This window comes from Lissotriton helveticus, chromosome 4_1 (assembly GCF_964261635.1).
Source record: "Lissotriton helveticus chromosome 4_1, aLisHel1.1, whole genome shotgun sequence".
In the NCBI taxonomy this organism is placed as follows: Eukaryota; Metazoa; Chordata; class Amphibia; order Caudata; family Salamandridae; genus Lissotriton; species Lissotriton helveticus.
In genome coordinates, this window is record NC_136063.1 from 778,501,373 (window position 1) to 778,520,821 (window position 19,449).

General features: G+C 44.3%; 1 protein-coding gene across 1 annotated transcript in view; it reads right to left on the minus strand.

The window, feature by feature from the left end:
* LOC144828064 (histamine H3 receptor-like) overlaps positions 1-19,449 on the minus strand; it is a 120,745-nt gene that overhangs the window by 7,915 nt on the left and 93,381 nt on the right. The window contains exons 4-5 of the mRNA XM_078686201.1: positions 8,378-8,459; positions 6,434-6,754 (exon numbers count right to left, since the gene is read on the minus strand). Coding sequence (XP_078542327.1) covers positions 6,434-6,754; positions 8,378-8,459 — 403 coding nt within the window. The remainder of the gene's footprint in view (positions 1-6,433; positions 6,755-8,377; positions 8,460-19,449) is intronic.

Sequence of the window (19,449 nt, forward strand, 5' to 3'; positions counted from 1 at the left end):
CTGTCCCGTGCCGCGATTGACCCTGTATATTCCTCCTCTTTCAATTTGTCTTTTGCTCTCTTCCTCCTCTTTCAATTTGTCTTTTGCTCTCCCCTCCTCCACTGTATTCTTTCGTGGCTTCGTGATCCTTCCATTTACGTTGCTCTTTGTTCATTTTATGACCCCTCTCTACCTCCCTCTTGTTTTTTTCACCTGCTTTTCCCCTCTTTTTTCTTGCCTCTGCCGTTCTTTTTTCTCTCCAGCAGTCTATTGCCTCCTGTCACACGCCTGTCCTACTCTTCACATGCCTTCCTTCCCCCTCGCTTTTCTTCACCCTTCTTACCGTCACAACCACACAACCACACACGCAACCACAAACACAACACACACAACCACACACACAACCACACACACACAACCACCGCACACAACCAAACACACAACCACACACACAACCACAGCCACACACACAACCACAACCGCAACCACAACCCCACACACAACCACACACACACAACCACACATACAACCACACACACAACCACACATTCAACCACACACACAGCCACACAACCATACACACAACCACACACAACCACACACACACAACCAGAACCACACACACACACCCACATCCCAACCACACACAAGCACACACATAACCAGACACACAACCACACACACACAACCACACAACCACAAACACAACACAAACAACCACAACCACACACAACCACATACACACAACCACATACACACACACAACCACAACCACACACACAACCACACACAAACAACCACACACACAACCACACACAACCACACACACACCACACACACAACCACACACACACACAACCACACACTCACAACCACACTCACAACCACACATACTACCACAACCACACGCACAACCACACACACAACCACACACAAACACACACACACAACCACACACACAACCACAACCACACACCCACAACCACACACACAACCACACATACAACCACACACACAACCACACACAACTACACAGACAACCACTCACACACAACCACACTCACAGCCACAAACACACACACAACAACCACACAACCACACACACAACCACACACACAACCATACACACAACCCCACACACAACCACACCCAACCACACAACCACACACAACCACACACACACACAACCACACACACAACCACACACACAACCACGCACAAAAACACACACAACCACACATACACACAACCACACACACAACCACACACACAACCATACACACAACCACACACACACAACCACACACAACCACACACACAACCACACACACACACAACCACACACAAACACAACCACAAACACAACCACACACACAACCACACATACAAGCACACACACAACCACATACACACAACCACACACACACAACCACACCATCGGTGCACACTTTCACCAGGCACTGACACCATGAGTCGTCAGTGCATGCTTTCACCAGGCACAAACACCACCAGCCGTCAGTGCACGCTTTCACCAGGCACACACCACCAGATGTCATGGCACACTTTCACCAGGCACACACACCACCAGACATCAGTGCACGCTTTCACCAAGCACACACACATACCACCAGCCGTCAGTGCACACTTTCACCAGGCACACACACACCACCAGCCGTCATTGAATGCTTTCACCAGGCACACACCACCAGCAGTCAGTCACGCTTTTACCAGACACACACACCACCAGCAGTCAGTGCACGCTTTCACTAGGCACACTCACACCATGAGCTGTCAGTGCACGCTTTCACCAGGCACACACCACCAGCCGTCAGTGCACGCTTTCACCAGGCACACACAACCAGGCGGCAGTGCACACTTCCACCAGGCACACACACCACCAGCCACCAGTGCACAATTTCTACAGGCGCACACACCACCAGCCATCGGTGCACACAGCAATTGTTAACGCATCCACAATTAACTATTGTAGCAATCGCAGTATGGCGCACTTTACTTTTAAACATATTCATCTAAAGCGCAGCATGCCACCATTGCTACGAAAATAAATACACAATTCTTTGGCCTACAATTTAAAGACTTTTGTTGCAATCGGTGTTGCAATATTTAGCAATGCCAATAGCTCAAACTTAATTAATGCGAGACCTATTGCATTGCAAATGCTTGTTCCCTTTCCTATCAACTCATCTGTCTTTGGTTAATTTGTAGCTTTTGTCTGCTAAGTTGCAGACAGAAGAGGCCCATAAAACCCCTACCCCCGCAGTAGCTGGTAAAGCAACACCAACAATCAAAACCTTTTATACCTGCTTTGATTTAGTAATCTCTGACTCTATTTCAGTGCCATGCCTAGACTTCATCACGTCCACTGTGTGACAGGCGCATGATGCACACTCATAGTGCAAATGAGAGCACATGGCCTGCAAAACAGCCAATCAACATGTCTTGAGTCTTGTGGTGATTATTTACACTCTAAAGCTGCACCCCAAACATAGGGGCCGATTAGGATGGCGGACGGACTTGCGTCCGTCCGCCATCCCAGAGGTGGAGGGACCGTCCACATGGACTGCGGAGGTCCCTCCATGCAAATCAGGATGTGACCGCCACCCTGGCGGTCACATCCTGGATATTTAACATTGCGGCGGGTGCTGCTTCAAGCAGCACCCGCCGCAATGTTAAAAGTGCATGTGTAACATTTACATGCACAAAGCGGCAGGCACCGTGCGGTGCCTGCCGCTTTGTGCATGTAAATGCTGGGGGGTACCATAGGTACCCCCCATGTGCACCCCCCACCCGCCTACGCCCTGGGGGCTCGCAACGGGCCCCCAAAAGCAAAAGTACACATGCTTTTCCACGGCGGAAAAACCGCCGCGGAAAAGCATGTTTACTAATGCTTCCTAATTTGGCTGGCGGTGTCTGATAGACACTGCCAGCCAAAGGAGAGCTTTTCCGCCGCGGTTGTAATCCGACCGCGGCGGAAAAGCAGCGGACAGAATCCAAGACCCACCAGCCATCGTAATGCGGCGGTGGGTCTTTGGTGACTCCGCAGAGGATTTTCCGCCTCCTCCGGGCCGGCGGTGGCTTCCGCCGGCCCGGAGGAGGCGGAAAATCCTCTATCATAATCGGCCCCATACTTTGTGTGGTACAAAACTAAAACTACAATCTTACCAATTGTTAAGGGCAAAGAATTGCTCCATCGCGGGTTCTATTATTAATTTACACAGGAATGCAGTCTTAAACTGTTCAAAAGTGTATTTGTTGCCCATACTTTGTGCCATTTCTGAATGACTGGGCAAGGGAGGAGAAAACATGAAGGACAATCACTGTGTCAGGACTGGACATGAGTGATGAATTGGGAAGCTGTCAATCTGAGGTGCTTTCAAGTGAATAGCATCTGGTACTTAGTTGGCCAGGTTCAAATCACTAGGAAAGCTTCCAGTTTATGTCCAGTCCGAGTATGATTAGGAACAAAGTAGAGAATGAGTCAATCTGAAAAGCGCAATTTATAGTGTCACATGAGAACGATTGACTCACACATCTTATGTCGTACCTGGATCATTCCACGAGAGACAGGTAATGATTGGCTGACAGAGTCCTGGGTTGTCTTCTTTCAGAATACCTTATAAGGAAACAGAGCAACAGACCTTGCAAAGTCCATCAGGGAACATTGACACAAATCATAAAGGGTACTTCTTGATGGTACAATGGCTTTTATTTATTTATTTATTTTCAGATTTGTATGGCGCTGTGAATCGACTCCCGAAGGAGTATCTCCGCGCCTTAGGCCACAACCAGAGAACAGAAACTCGTCATCATTTTAATGAAATAGGCAAGAGATCAGTCAAATTAGAGATTTGAAGAGGAATGTTTTAAGTTTTTTCCTAAAAGGGAAATGTTCCCTACATACTCTAATTTCCTTCGGGAGTAAGTTCCACAACTTTGGACCCGCTACCGATAGGGCCCTTCCCCCCTTTCTTGCCTTCATGGCCCTGGGGACACATAGTAGTTCCTGATCTCCTGATCTCAGGAATCTGGACGGCACATAAGGGATAAATTTCTCAGTGAGGTAACCAGGACCTATTCCAGTCAAGCATTTGTGGATGACGCAGCAGATCTTAAACATCACCCTCTGCTTAACTGGAAGCCAGTGCAGTTTGGCCAACAATGGTTTTGAGGGAGTGCGGGGCGGGACATTCAGAACCAGTCGTGCAGCCGTGTTTTGCACAACCTGCAATCTAGCAAAGATGCCCTCGTTGGCAGCTAGCATTAGCCCATTGCAGTAGTCCAGCCTACTTAAAACTAGCGACTGGACCAACCTTCTCCTGGTGGTATCTGGTAGCAGGGGGAATACTCTCCTGAGAAGCCCGATGACATGGAAGCATGAGCCCACCACTTGATTAGTTTGTTGTGTGAGGGTAAGCTCATGGTCCAGTTTGACTCCCAGGTCTTTTACCACGGTTTTGGGCACAGGGACCGGGCCAAGATCTTGAGGCCACCAGTCCGGGGTCCACAACCGTTTGGCCTCTCCGAATAGCATGACCTCCGTTTTGGAGACGTTGCACTGCAAATAATTAGCTGCCATCCAGCGGGCCACCTCCTTCATCCCTCGGGCGAAGGAGTCCCGCACCTCAGGAGTCATCGTTTTAAAAGGGAAGAGGAGTTGGGTATCATCCGCGTATGATACTGGAATGAACCCGTGGGATCTCATGATGTTAGCTAGGGGGGCCACGTAGATGTTAAATAAGGTGGGGCTCAAACAAGAGCCCTGTGGCACCCCCTTTGAGATCACCACCTCCCCTGATTGGTATGGCCCCAAGATGACTCTCTGGGTGCGTTCGCTGAAAAAGCTCCTGAGCCAGGCCAGGGCCTTGCCTTCCAGACCGATGTCAGCTAGTCTGGAGGTCATGATGTCGTGTGACACAGTGTCTGACTGAAAGTGTGATGGCTTAAGTCAGCTAGTCAATAACAGCCTGTGCACACCTCAGATGTGATTGAGACTCTTTCTTCATCCGCGCATAAAGTCATCACGCTAATCCCTTTCCCATGAAAGCCAGGAGGCACTTTGGGGAACACATACCAGAGATAAATCTCACTCACACAGCTGGCACCGGGTGCAGTGAAATACCCCAGCATGAGACATGCACACTTAGGCTATTTTCCAGCCGCAGTATGCACTAAGAAATACTTAAATTCAGTAGTGAAATGCACACTTATCATTAAATAAGAAATAAAAGAGGTAGAGAAAATAAGCACGATTTGTTGCATGTTTAATTATTAGAAATACAAGACAAATTGTATTTGTATTCCCCTCTGTGCTTCACTGCAGTGATAGTACTTTATTAGTGATCATAAATCAAATTGTATTAACAAGAAAATCTTTTATCAAATAGCATTTTTTGTATTAACTATATGATCCATATGTATTAATAAAGGTGCCATAACCACTAGTATTTTGGAAAACTTAATTTGTGCACCTCCATGTTAGTTATTGTTACATATCTCTTTAAGTTATACACTTGAACCATCAAATCATGACAGTTTGGGATATACATCATTTTGGTTCCGAACGTTTTTCTGTATCGTCCCATTGAAAGGGATACATAACGTTTCATGCAATAGCAAGATAAATTAGTAATTCTGCCTCCTTTGTCATATCATGACAGCACCTTAGTTAAAATATAGGTACCGTCCAAAATGAACATTAATCTGTGTAAACAACTGTTGTGTTGCTAGATTAATTGCACGTTTATATGGGGGTTCTAACTTCTACTATGTCAATTACTGTGATGTCATCAAGGTTATATAACACCACTTCCTGAGACGTGTCAGGGTAAAATTCATATGATGTAAATCTTCTTGTTGAAGTAAAAGGTGTATGATGTCACCTCTGCTACCTCTAGGGTTTCGGTGAGTTGACATCCATCTGCTTTTCAATGAGCACTTCATAAATATGACATGCATACATCATCAATTTGTCTTATCTAAAAAGTATCTCTGGTAGTTTTTGTTTGCACATTCCCTGTTTTCCTCCAGGCACCTTTAAATCCACACTTTTTAAGGAACAATATTTTAATGAACGCCTTCTTAAATGCAGGGTGACACATTGGATAAATAAAGGGATTAAATGAGGAGTTAAAGTAAGGGAAGACATATATTATATCATTCCACTCTGCTGGTATACAATTGTGTTGACAAAGTGCACCAGCGATCAAATTTAATGCGTACGGAGCCCAGCAAAGGCAAAATATACCCACAAGAACTGATAAAGACTTTGCAATTTTTATGTCAGCAGACAGCAAAGCGTTGTGCTTTGAAATATGTGATATTTTTATTTTGTTTCTATTAGGTATCTCTAACACAATTATTCTATTCGAGGAGTCAGAGTGCAGAATGTGCTTCATAGGTCCACTTTCGTTTGAAATCGAAGGTCGAGTTTTACTGCATCCTGGTCCTGAAAGTGAGCTGCTGTTGGCCTCATTGTTTTCCAAATCTGGAATCGTGAAGATAGATGTGGTAACATTCTGTGCATTGTTTTCTCTTGGAGGAACATCTAAATCCTTTTGTTTTGCCCTCGTACGAGTTTTAATGTTGATGTAGATGGTCACATTCAAATACAAAATGACAACAAAAGGTGTAAAAAAAAGTATTATGGATGACCAAAGCCTAAGGTAATGGCTATAGTGGTATTCAGGATTGCACTCTCCCTCTGGAATATTGCTGTAGCCAGCTATGTATTCCCATGAGATAATCAATGGACCATGTAGCCACCACTCTTGCTTCCATCAAAAGCGGCGCCCCTAGCGACCCGGTGCCTATACGGTTCCTAAAAAAAATCATCCAGACCATAGTGCCCCCGCTGACCGCATTGATAAATACCTCCTTACTTCAAGGAGAAGTACCGCCGAGCTGGAAAGCGGCGGTAGTCAAGGGTCTCCTCAAGAAACCTTCCCTAGATCCAGCAGATCTATCTAATTATAGGCCCATCTCCCTCCTCCCATGGGCGGGCAAGGTCGCGGAGAAACTGGTCAACAAAAAACTGTCTGAGTTCTTGGAAACCAACCATCTGCTCAAGAGCTCTCAAACCGGTTTCAGACCAGGCCAAGGCACTGACAACGCACTCCTGGCAGCAGTGGAGAAGGCCAGAGACATTCTGGACACGGGAGGATCAGTGGCAGTGATCCTCCTAGACCTCAGTGCGGCTTTCGACACTGTCAGCCACCAGGTCCTTATCCAACGCCTGGGGAATGTCGGAGTGAAGGACAAAGCCCTGGAGTGGCTGGCGTCATTTCTCGACCAACGTTCCTTCCAAGTCTGGGAAAGTGACAGCCGCTCTCCTACCATCCCTCTCCGGTGTGGCGTGCCCCAGGGCTCGTCACTCAGCCCCACGTTATTTAACGTGTACATGGCCACACTGGAGGAAGTGGTTACTCCATTTGGAGTAACCATCATCAGTTATGCTGATGACACACAGCTGGTGGTAACGCTCTCCCACCCCAAGCAAGACCCCTCGGACCTCCATGGCTGCCTCTCCAAAATTCATCAGTGGATGAATGACTCTGCCCTGAAGCTCAATGGGTCAAAAACGGAGATCCTACTCTTGGGGCACAGAGAGATCTCCCTTCCCCCAAACACCTGGCCTGCCTGCCTTGGTGAACCACCTTCCCCCAAAACTGAGGTGAAGAGCCTAGGGGTATGGCTGGAGAAAGATCTCACCTTTAGGACACAGGCAAAGAAGACGGCCGGCGTCTGCTTTGGCCTTCTCAGGTCATGCAGGAAAGTCCTCCCCCTGCTACCTTTTAACTCCCGGAAACTGTTGATCCAGGGCCTGATTGTGGCCAGGCTGGACTACTGTAATGCCATTTACTTGGGAGCCCCGGAAGCAACCTTTTACACTCTGCAGAAAATTCAGAACGCTGCTGCCCGGATGCTCACGGGCACTCCAGCCAGAACATCCGCGAAACCCGCCTTGATGAAGCTGCACTGGCTGCCGGTCAGGGAGAGGGTGGTGTTCAAGGCTCTCTGCCTGGCCCACAAAACGCTTCACGAAGAAGGTCCTCCAATCCTCAAAAACTGCATCACCCCCTATAGACCGGCCAGAGCGCTCAGATCGGAACACGGAAACCTCTTAGTGGTACCGAGAGTGAAGAAAGCCCGGGCTGGAGGACGCCGATTCTCGGTGCACACAGCCAAGCAGTGGAATGTGCTGCCTCTGAAACTTAGAACGGAACCTAACCATCTTCAGTTCAGAAAGTCACTTAAAACCCTTCTCTTTCCCAAATCCTCCTAATCTCTTGCTCTGTGCCCCCGTCTGACTACTAGGTATAGCGCTGAGATACTCCCGGGTGATTACGCGCTCTATAAAAACCTTAAATAAATAATAAATGAAAAAGGAAGGCAAGAACCCACGTAGCAGCCATCTTCAACACAGCAGACTTCAGCTTGTGTTGCTGTTCTCTGTAGACAACCTGTAGAAAAAAAGGAATACATTCAGAAAAAAATATATATTACCTACTGGCGGTCGCCAGTAGGTATATATAGTTAGGATTTTTTCTCTATGGGATTTTTGAAAATTCTATGTCTAATAACTTTGGCGTTTGTGGACGGAATTGGCTGAAATTTTCAGGAAAATGGCACATTTTGTTTCTGAGCAGCGCCCTGAAAATTGGGGGGGGGTTCGTCCAGGGGGGGTCGAGAAAAAAGGGGGGTCCCAAAACGTGTTTTTAACATTGAGTTTTCCATAGGGCGGTTGGCCTCACTTTTAGCCCGAACGGCTGAATGGATTTGCACGAAACTTGGCAAAATTGTAGGGACTGGTAGCCCGATGTGCCTTTTGTAGGTCTCAATATATGTGCTCCAGTGGATTTTGAGAAATTAACGTTTAAAAAAAGATATATATCTGTAACAGCGGACCGGGCAGCGTCCCAGGACGCGTACTTTTCGCGCAACGGAGCTTTGTGAAGCGAAGCTGATTGGTTCTCCGGCGTCTATAGGTAGGATCGAGAGACAAGAGGAGGCGAAAGCGAAGGGGCAAATGACCATAAGGGGGAATAGTAGATCCTCGCTGACCCCCTAGGTTTGATGTGGAGGTTTTAAAAGGGCCCCGCGGGGCAAAAAAAAAAAAAAATAATAATAATCGAACGGCTGAATGGATTTGCACGAAACTTGGTAAAATATTAGGGACTGGTAGCCCGATGTGCCTTTGCTAGGTCTCAATATATGTGCTCCAGTGGATTTTGAGAAATTAACGTTCAAAAAAAGATATATATCTGTAACAGCGCTCCGCTTCGCGTACTTTTCGCGTTACGGAGCTTTGCGAAGCTGATTGGTTCTCCGGCGTCTGTCAACATTCCAAACAGTCCGTAGCGGCCGCCATCTTGTCTCTCGGTAGGATTGAGAGACAAGAGGAGGCCAAAGCGAAGGGGGAAATGACCATAAGGGGGCATAGTAGATCCTTCCTGACCTCTTAGGTTTGATGTACCATTTTGCCAAGTTTGGTGTAATTCCGTTCAGCCATTCAGGCTGTAGACGTATGTAAATGTCCTATGGAAAATTGCATGGGGAAAACACATTTGAAAGTGTTGAAATTTAGAACCAATTAAAATGTTACTTTGGTTTTGTATTTGTGTGTGATGAAAGTTAATTGGTTATGTATATATGTCAAATGAGAGGAAACCACAGCCATTTTGTGATACTACTGTCTGAGGTACATTTGTGAGGAATTTTTGGTGGTGAATTTCTGGTGTTTGATTTACACAGTACTAACACTTTTCCTACTTTTAAAAAGGTGAGTTGTTAATTTGTAAGGGGAACTATGTTGTACACTTGAAGATAATTTGAAAAATGTTTTCTGTTATTTATTTGCAGTCCTTCTGTTATACTAAATACTTGATAAAGTTTGTTTTATATTATGTATTACTAAAAACGATAAATGAAAGTGATTATTTTTTTCTGCAATTTACAGCAAGCAATTTCAAAATAAAATGGCTCACAATGAAGAGACCGTGGCAATTTCTTTTGAATTGTCCACTACATTGATTGAAATTGAGAGCACCAATAATGAAATATTGTCACAAGGAGGACATGACTTGTATGATTCCATTAGATTGATTGACATGGACAGCACCAAGAATGAAATATTGTCACAAGGAGATGACTTGAATGATTCCACTACGTTGATTGAAATTGAGAGCAGCAATAATGAAATATTGTCACAAGGAGGAGATGACTTGTATGATTCCATTAGATTGATTGAAACGGACAGCACCAATAATGAAATATTGTCACAAGGAGGAGATGACTTGAATGATTCCACTACATTGATTGAAATTGACAGCACCAATAATGAAATATTGTCAGAAGGAGGAGATGACTTGAATGATTTTTTTGATCAATCTCTTGATGGCGAATTTATCGAGTGTTTGGAGACCATAGAGTTACAAGAATCATTATTGCAGACTTTTCATGAGGACATTGCTGATGAGGACATGTTACTAGTTCTTTCAAATTTAGAAAATTCTGAAGAATAAATTTATATTTAGAAATCAAAAATTGTTTGAGACATTATTCATTTTTATTTTTAATTTATGAGGTTGTAGCGAAGTGATTGTAGTATAAAATGAGACTTATAGTATAGAGTGCAACATTTTTATGTTACATGGTAAGTTTACTCATATTTACTTCCCTTCTGCCACTATATTATCTCCAATGTGTATTTGACATCTCTTCTTCATCTCCGGCCTCCTTTCTCTCACTGTGTGTCTCCGATGCATCTTATCGCTGCTATTTTGTGTAATTACAGAAGAGAGTAAAATAAAATAGTTCGGAACGTGAAAAGGGGGCAAAGTAGAGTACTCCTCACCCCCTAGGCCTTTTTAGGCGGTCCCAAAAGGATCAGTTTCTGCTTTCCTGAGAGATTATGGTATGAGTTCCATATACCACAATAACTTGCATTACAACATGCAAGATATCTATCTCCTATTACCAACTTTTGGAGATATTCGCGCTAAGCGCGAATATCTCCAAAAAGTAACACCTGCCCTGAGCAGTTCTTAGCCATGTTATCCAATGGGAGGTGGATAACATGGCTAAGAGCATTAGCTCGGTAATGTATGAATATCGCTGAGTTTTTAGCGATATTCATGCATTGCGGCCGTTTATTATCGCATTTGTGATAAACCTTGATAATAGCAAGGTTTATCTTCGATAATTTCTGACGATGCTTAGCGGTAAAAAATTCGTTGGTAAGCATCGTTAGCGATAAATATCGCTTAACTTTGGTAATATGCCCCAACGTCTGTTAACGTTCGATTCGAAGGAAATGAGGAAGTGTTGAAAAACATTGTCTGCGCCATCTTGCCTTTTTTGAAATGCCACACTTTTGTCGTGCACGGCAGCCATTTTAGATGTCTTGACCAGACCCACTCTCTGCACGCTGTCGATTCGTAGCATGGCTCCTCACCCTCGCAAGCATCTTCCCCAGGCACTGGTCACCCCCGCTCTCTGTCTTATGCATGGGCAATAAACCTCCCCCCATCTGCGCTGCTCTTCCCTGAGAATCACACTATGCCCGCCCCACACCTCCCTTTCGCCCTATTCACTACCGCACCCTCTGACACTCCTCTTCCTCTGTGTCCGATTGTCCAGGCTATCAGCTAGCCCTGCAGATGTAGTTTATGGCCCCAGCTGTAAAGAATCACCCCTCTTCAAAGGAGTTATAGTAGATCAAGGCCCACACCCGATGAGATCCGTCACACCACACGTGTTCCTACTATCTGAAAACTATCCTGTATTGTGATTGGGGAGGGGACCGAGCCTGAAGCGGAAGATTCCAGGAATGACTCTTTGTACATCAAAGTTTTTACAATTATGTGTCACATTAAAAATATATAGCACTCCAACAAAGTAGTAGGAATATAAAACTTTAATAACATATAAATATATACAACAAAACAAAAACAGTAAAAACATTTAAACAACGAAGAGACCGTGGCAATTTCTTTTGAATTATCCAATAGATTTATTGAAATTGACAGCACCAATAATGAAATATTCTTGTCAGTAGCGGTCTGTTGTGCGAATAGTTCCAAGGCAGCAGAACGCGCTGAAATCTAGATGGCACGAAAGTGATGTCTAGCAAGTTGCCGCCCAGCAAATAACGGCGTGGGGCGCCGCGGGGGTGAGTGAGTCCAGTAGGCACCACAGCTATTCTTACCGGCATTGCAGAATTACTGCTGGGGACAATGCCTGTGCTGTAGCAGGGTCACAGCAGAAACAAAAAGGATTCTGTTGAAGATGTTGTTGGTTTTCAATTTGAAAACAGTTCTGGTGTCAACTGCTATGCTAATGTAGTGGTTAATGTTTTGTTTTCTCTAGAAAATGTAAAAGAGGGGGAGGCAGTCCAAAGTTCCGTTAAAAGGGCAAAGGAAAGGATCGGTGGTTTGAACTATCAGTCAAAAAGGGGAGGGGGTGCAACAATTTTTCCTACCGGGTCACACTGTGCTTTCACCGGAAGTGAGGTCTGCAGGATTCTAGTAATTCAAAGTGAGGCTGGCGCCGACGTCCCGCGGATACAGTTTCGTCACTCCACGGGTGATCATGGCAGTCATTCCCCATCGGGGGTCGGAGACTCCCGCGGCTCCTCTAGAATCTTCAAGGTCGTGGAGGACTACGGTGGTGGAGTCAACCAGTGACCGGGCCATTTCTTTATGCTGGGCCCGCTCTTGCCAGGTCGACCGCCATTTTGAGAGTTCGGTAGCTACTGGCGATCGCGGGGTCAAATGAGCGGACGGGCTCCACCCTGCCGGGCGAGACGTTGCAGCATGGCCACAGTGGAAGAACTCTTTTCCGGGCGCCTGGAGCGCTGAGGGTGCAGCTGGGAAGCCTCCACTGGGGAGGCGGGAGAGGCCTGTTCGCACCGTCTCTCCCTCCCAGTGCACCCCACGGCGTCTCGCTTGAGATTTGTTATGGCCGGACCAGGCGATGAGGACGAGGGGGGGGGGATGGAGGCATGTGCAAGACATCCCCCCCAGGGTTGTTGCAGCAATTATACAAGAAAGAAGAAGTGTCCCGTCCGTCTTCGGGCCGGGCTTCCGGTAGATGTCGGCCGGACGCCCCTGGCTCTGGCCCCATGAACGGGTTTCTTGGTTTATCGGCTGCAGCCGGATCCCGTCGGCCTCGGCCCCCCGACCGTTGGTGGCCGGACCGGAAGAGCATGTGGCGGGACTACCTGCAACTCTCAAGGGCCACCGCGGCCGGACTGGGAGAGAGAGGGGAGGGTCGAGGAGACATTCCCCCCCCCCTGCAACTGTTCAGCGTTGTAAAGGCAATCCCCTGGCCGGGTCCCGCTGGTCTCGGCCTCTCCTCCGGCTACACCCTACGTTAGGATCTCCTGGCCGAGGCGTGGCAGCAGGACCTGCCTTATATGGGCTGCTCCCGGCTGGGCGTAGCCGGAACCCTGCCCCACCTTGGAAGTTTCCAGAGTGGGGGCGGATGTTCTACTGACTTGCATTTTCCCTAGTCTATCGATTTTTTTGGCGTGGCAGGCGGTGGGACAGCGAGGGGTGATTTGGTTTCTCTTACTGTTTTTCTGGTCTCTCACCACTGGCATATTTTAACGTTTTCTTGTTTCTAGGACATTAATAGGTTTTATCATTACGTTATGTTATCGTTTCTTTGTTCGTTGTTTAATAAAAGTTCATGTTCATCAGTGGCCTACTGATTTTCGATTTCCTATTCTTTTCTTTCCAGGTTGTTTCATGCTAAAGTTTCTGTTAACAGGATACAGTGATCACTTCGTTATTATTGCATATGTCCTTTTCACTAGGGGTGCTCTCTGGTCGGGCCAGATGACGTATGTCTAGTAAATGGTCCGGGTGAAACAGGTGCATCAATCAGTGGGGAGTAGATAGGCATGACAGATTACAACGGGGGAGAAAGGTCCGCATTACGTACCCTTTCACTACTTGCAAAGATTTTCCTACGTTTATTTGCAAACAGGGAATACCTCCAAAAAGAACTAATTCCCAAACAGTCAATGTTCGGACAATCAATCAATCAATGAGGAATGAAATAGGTACGACGTGTTAAAGGCTTGCGTTACCTACCGTTCACTATCTGCAAAGGGAGAGAGAATATTCCTATTCTTCCTCGTTTGCAGGCAGAGAAGATCCTTAAGAGAACCAACTTCGAACAATTCAATGCTCGATTCAAACAATCAACAAGGGGTACTGTGAACACAAATGAACGCCGCTTATGTACATACGCATTGCTATTTTCAACAGGTTGTTCCTAATGTTTCTATTTTAGCGAGGTCAAAAAGAGATCCCATTAGTGGCCTACTGATTTTGCTCGATTCCTTTTGTTTTTTTACACGGTTTTTCGCTATCTGCAAAGACTAAACAGAGTATTTTGACTCTGTGCTTGTTTGTAAATAGAGAATGAACGAAAGAGAACAATCAATCAAATGGAGAGAGAAGCAGGCACGACGGATTACAAAGGGGGCAAAGGGCTGCGTTAACTACCCTTCACTATCTGCAAAGAGAGAGTACTCCTAATAGAAATGAGGGGTGGGGGGCAGCATTCAAAGCAGATCAGTGTGCATAAACACGAAAATGTTTTTACTTACCACGTACTTGACATTCGACAGCTTATGATATTTGCTATTAAAAAACCATTGAAATTCACTGAAAAAACCATAGGTTATAGACCATATATAGTTAGGAATTAGCATTTACAAAACCTTGAAAATTCACTGAAAAAACCATAGGTTATAGACCATATATAGTTAGGAATTAGCATTTACAAAACCTTGAAAATTCACTGCAAAAACCATAGGTTAGAGACCATATATAGTTAGCTGGACATTTTATTGACATAAAACCAATGAAATTCCATATATAGTTAGTTGCACTAACTATATATCGCGCACCCGCAATCCACTGCTGATGATGTCACATATTACATCATTCATGACATGGTCAGTGACATCACTGATGACATCACTGATGACATCTCAAATGACATCACTGATGACATCACTGATGACATCTCATTTGACATCAATGACCACATCACTGATGATATCATTCATGTGACAATACAATGCATCTCCTCACATTTTAATATAACCTCTGTTTCACCCAGTGTTAAAAAGAGTATAATGTTTGAAACCATTGACACACCAATACTAGTTACTACATACGCACTCACTGATTGCTACGTCTACACACACCTTCACTCATTCACCCATACAATCATTCATACATACAATCACTCATCTTTACAACACTATCATATGCACTCATACACCTATACAGACACTCACAGTCTGCCACTCATCCATGGAGTTACTTACACACCTAGACAGTCCTGTAAAGAATCAATGAGACTTCCATTTTCTTGTCTATACAGTTAAACATAGAGCACCTTACATTTTCAAACATGTACTAACACATACTTATTTTCTTATACAATCATTGATACAAGTACAGATTGATCTGCACAGAGTCACACACCTCCCAGCTAGCCACACACACACTCAGTCTCCCATACAAATACTTGGGCAATCAATCAATAACCCATATAGTTACTCATATAGCTACTGATCAACACATGCAGCAGTTTACAGAACAACAGACATAATGATGCACAAATTAAGACAGTTTAGTCACTAACCCATGCACTCAGTGAGACACATTTAATCACTCACTCATACATTCAGTCATGCACCTACTAAATCCTTCGTCCAGACACTTATACATCCACTCATTCTTCAATATGTAAGACATATTTTAACTTTACAGAATTATACAGTCACTGGATGTAGTCATCAGTGATGTCATTTGAGATGTCATCAGTGATGTCATCAGTGATGTCATTTGAGATGTCATCAGTGATGTCATCAGTGATGTCACTGACCATGTCATGAATGATGTAATATGTGACATCATCAGCAGTGGATTGCGGGTGCGCGATATATAGTTAGTGCAACTAACTATATATGGAATTTCATTGGTTTTATGTCAATAAAATGTCCAGCCAACTATATATGGTCTCTAACCTATGGTTTTTGCAGTGAATTTTCAAGGTTTTGTAAATGCTAATTCCTAACTATATATGGTCTATAACCTATGGTTTTTTCAGTGAATCTATATATATATATATATATTTATTTATTCGATCAAAAATATGATCATTTACATCATAAAGGAAACATTTCATAATCATAAAAACAGTTAAAATTTGACATTACAATACATCATAAAAAAGTCATATTTTAAAACAAGCTATCACAGCGACTAGCACTGTTAAAATTTTGAATTGAGTCCACATCCTGCAAGGTAAATTGGAGTAGACTTCTTTTCCCATGTTCCTGAGTAAATTCACTAATAAAATGCATAGTTCTATTCCCTGAGGTCAATTAAATGTACATTTTCATATCAAATTCTCAAGCATTTTTTATCATTTTTGACCACTTCCTCCAGGCAAAGAGCAGACATCTCGAAATTGCAAATACAAGTCACCTTGTGGCGTCTGTCATGAAAACACGTAGAACTTCACTGGGGCATGTAAAAGATAATAAATGGCAGGCAGGAATTATCAAGGTTTTCCGGAGGTCAACATAAGAAGAGCAAAAGAAAAGAAAATGATCAAGGGTATCGGGAGAAGTGTGACAGGTAGGGCACAATGTTGTTACAGCCACATTTTCCCAGTCCTTTCATGTTTAAAAAACTAGAGGTTGAAGTGCCATTTGCATTACCTTCTAAACTTTGTGAGTCTATATACTCCAAAAACCTTTTTTTGAGAAGGGGAACCATTGATTTAAAAATAGACCCTGGCTCCTCCCAGATACAGCCCAACCCTAGTTTTAAAAACCAATCCTTGATCATATTGAACCACTTAATACGACCTGTTTGTTTATGCAGCGCAATTAACTCTTTCACGGCTTCCTTCACCGGGACCTGTGTATTACTAGTCCATATCCTTATCCAAAACAGGAGAGCCCTAAGTATAGCAAGGTGGTTAATTGGTTTAAGACCAAGATCAAGTCAAAGCAGGAAGAGGGAAGTATTCACAGGTAGGTTCATCGTTGCCCTAATACATTTATTATCAGCAAGAGCTATGTCCTTCAAATTTTCCAGCCCCCATAATTTGCCCCCCATATAGGGCTGCTCCGAGACCTTTAGCCCTATGAAGTTCCAGAATGGGCAAGAGTGGCAAATACGGAGACGCCATAACCCTCTGGACTAATGTACAATCGGCATGTTGGAGGGTCAAAGTGCTCTTTTCAATTTGTGGTGTCCAGGCCAGCCTGTCACTAATGCGTACTCCTATATAATCAAATGCCTTAACCTGTTCCAAGGATTGCGTGCCCAGCATTAATTTACCCTTGTGGGATTTATAGGGTAAATGTCATATATTTAGTCTTGGAGCAGTTTATTTCTAACCCCTATTCTTACAGGCTTTGTCAAATTTGTTTAAAAGGTTCTGTATCCCCTTAGGTGTTCTGGCAATGAGTAATATGTCATCTGCGAAGAGCAGACAGGGTACTGCACTGCCTGCTAGTTTTGGGGGGTCACCACCACAATTATACAGCTCTCCTATTAACCATTAATATAGAGGGTAAATAATGTTGGGGCAAGAACACAGCCTTGGCGTACGCCTTTACGAACCGGAATATTTATTGAAAGACTACCATCAGAGCTCCACCTGACCTTTGCATAAGTGTTGTGATATAGACAGATAAAGATGTTAAGTAAATAATGATGGGAGTCCAAGTTCTCTCAAGGCTAGCCAAAGTTGGGTGCGATCTATAGGCCATTTTTAGATTCACAAATACAACCTACAGGTGGCCTCCTTTAATGGATACTTTCTTCCATATTACCAGAAGAAATCTAAAAACTCGGTCTGTGGTGCTTGTGGATGCCCTAAATCCTGCATGTAAATTTGACAAAACATTATTTTCCTCGATTCAATTCTGGATCCTGGTTAGCATAATTTTACAGACGTTTTTTTTGGGAGACATCTATAAAGCTGATAGTCCTGTAGTTTTCGGGAGACCCTTTGTCTCCCCTTTTATAGATAGGGATAATCTCTGCACCCCTCCAGGTCGCTGGAATTTCGCCAGCACACAAAATGGCATTGTAGACCACTTGGAGCAGAGGTCCCCATATTATATGCTCAGCCTTATATATATCTCCCGGGAGCTTATCTAGGCCCGAAGCTTTCCTGTTCTGTAATCATTTTATATCTAAGGTACTTTCATTAAGGGAATTAGCAGTCTCCCAAGTTATTGTGGAGTCTAGGGATCTCATTTGACCTGCATATAACTGCTCAAAATACTCCTCCCACAAAGGGGAAGTATATGGAAGTCAGTTCCAGTTTTCAAATTGGGTGACCCTTTTGACAGAAGGTGCCAGAACAATTGGGTATTCTTCTGCTTCGATGCGTTTACAAGTGAGCGCCAATTTCCTGACTCCCGGACCCTTTTTGCCTTAGCTTGTGTTAATTTATACAGATTCCTGCTGTTTTCAATGTTTTTGGGAGATTTCGACTTCACCGCCACTATTAGATCATCCTTGTCTTTTTTACAGGCCTTATTGAACCATGGAGCAGTTCTGCGTGTAAGTAGATCTTCATTATATTGTTTGTTAAAGAATCATCTTATTGTGGTAGTCAGTTGCCGGAATATAGCCATGGTGTCATCTATACTAGTAGCGGTATTACTCATGTCGGGGAGAGTCTGCTCAACCTCAGAATATATTTTAGGGAGAGCGGTTGGATCAGCCAGTATCAGTGGCCCTTTAACTCTTGCTATTATTGCTAGTGATTACTGGGGCACTCTTGACCCAGGGCAGTCCATATAATACCGCTGGGCCAGACAATGAGAGTGCCAAGGCATTATGGTCGCTATCTCCCCGGATTAATATGACCATATCTTTAACACTGAGCCAGAGTTCAAGATTAACGAGAATGTAGTCAATCCAGGTCTTTGTTTAACCCCTCTTAAACCTATGTCATGCTTCTCTGTCAGAACCTGTCCGACCGTTGCAGGCATGGACCCCATAAGCAATAGTAAATGATGTGCATATATAAAGTAAAACGTGCCCAACCTACAATACAGCTCTGCTATCATTTCCATTTTAAAATATCTCCTGAAGATTTTTTTGGGACCAAACCAAAATGTACATGGGCTTATGTCAACCCAATTGATTATCATAAGGTGGCTTTCTTGTCACTCATTTGCTTCCTTCTTCTTCGATGGCTTCCCTTCCTTTTCTTGTAATTGTCTTTCTCATCTTTTAGATTGGATGAGTTTATCGTTAAACCCCTCACATTCAGGTCATTACTTTTTATTTTAACGCTCCTGGGGAGGGGCATGTTTTATTGCGCTCTCTCTCTCCATTGCGGCCTGCTTCAATCCTCTCACCCCGTGCACTCTGTGTTGCTTTTTTACCC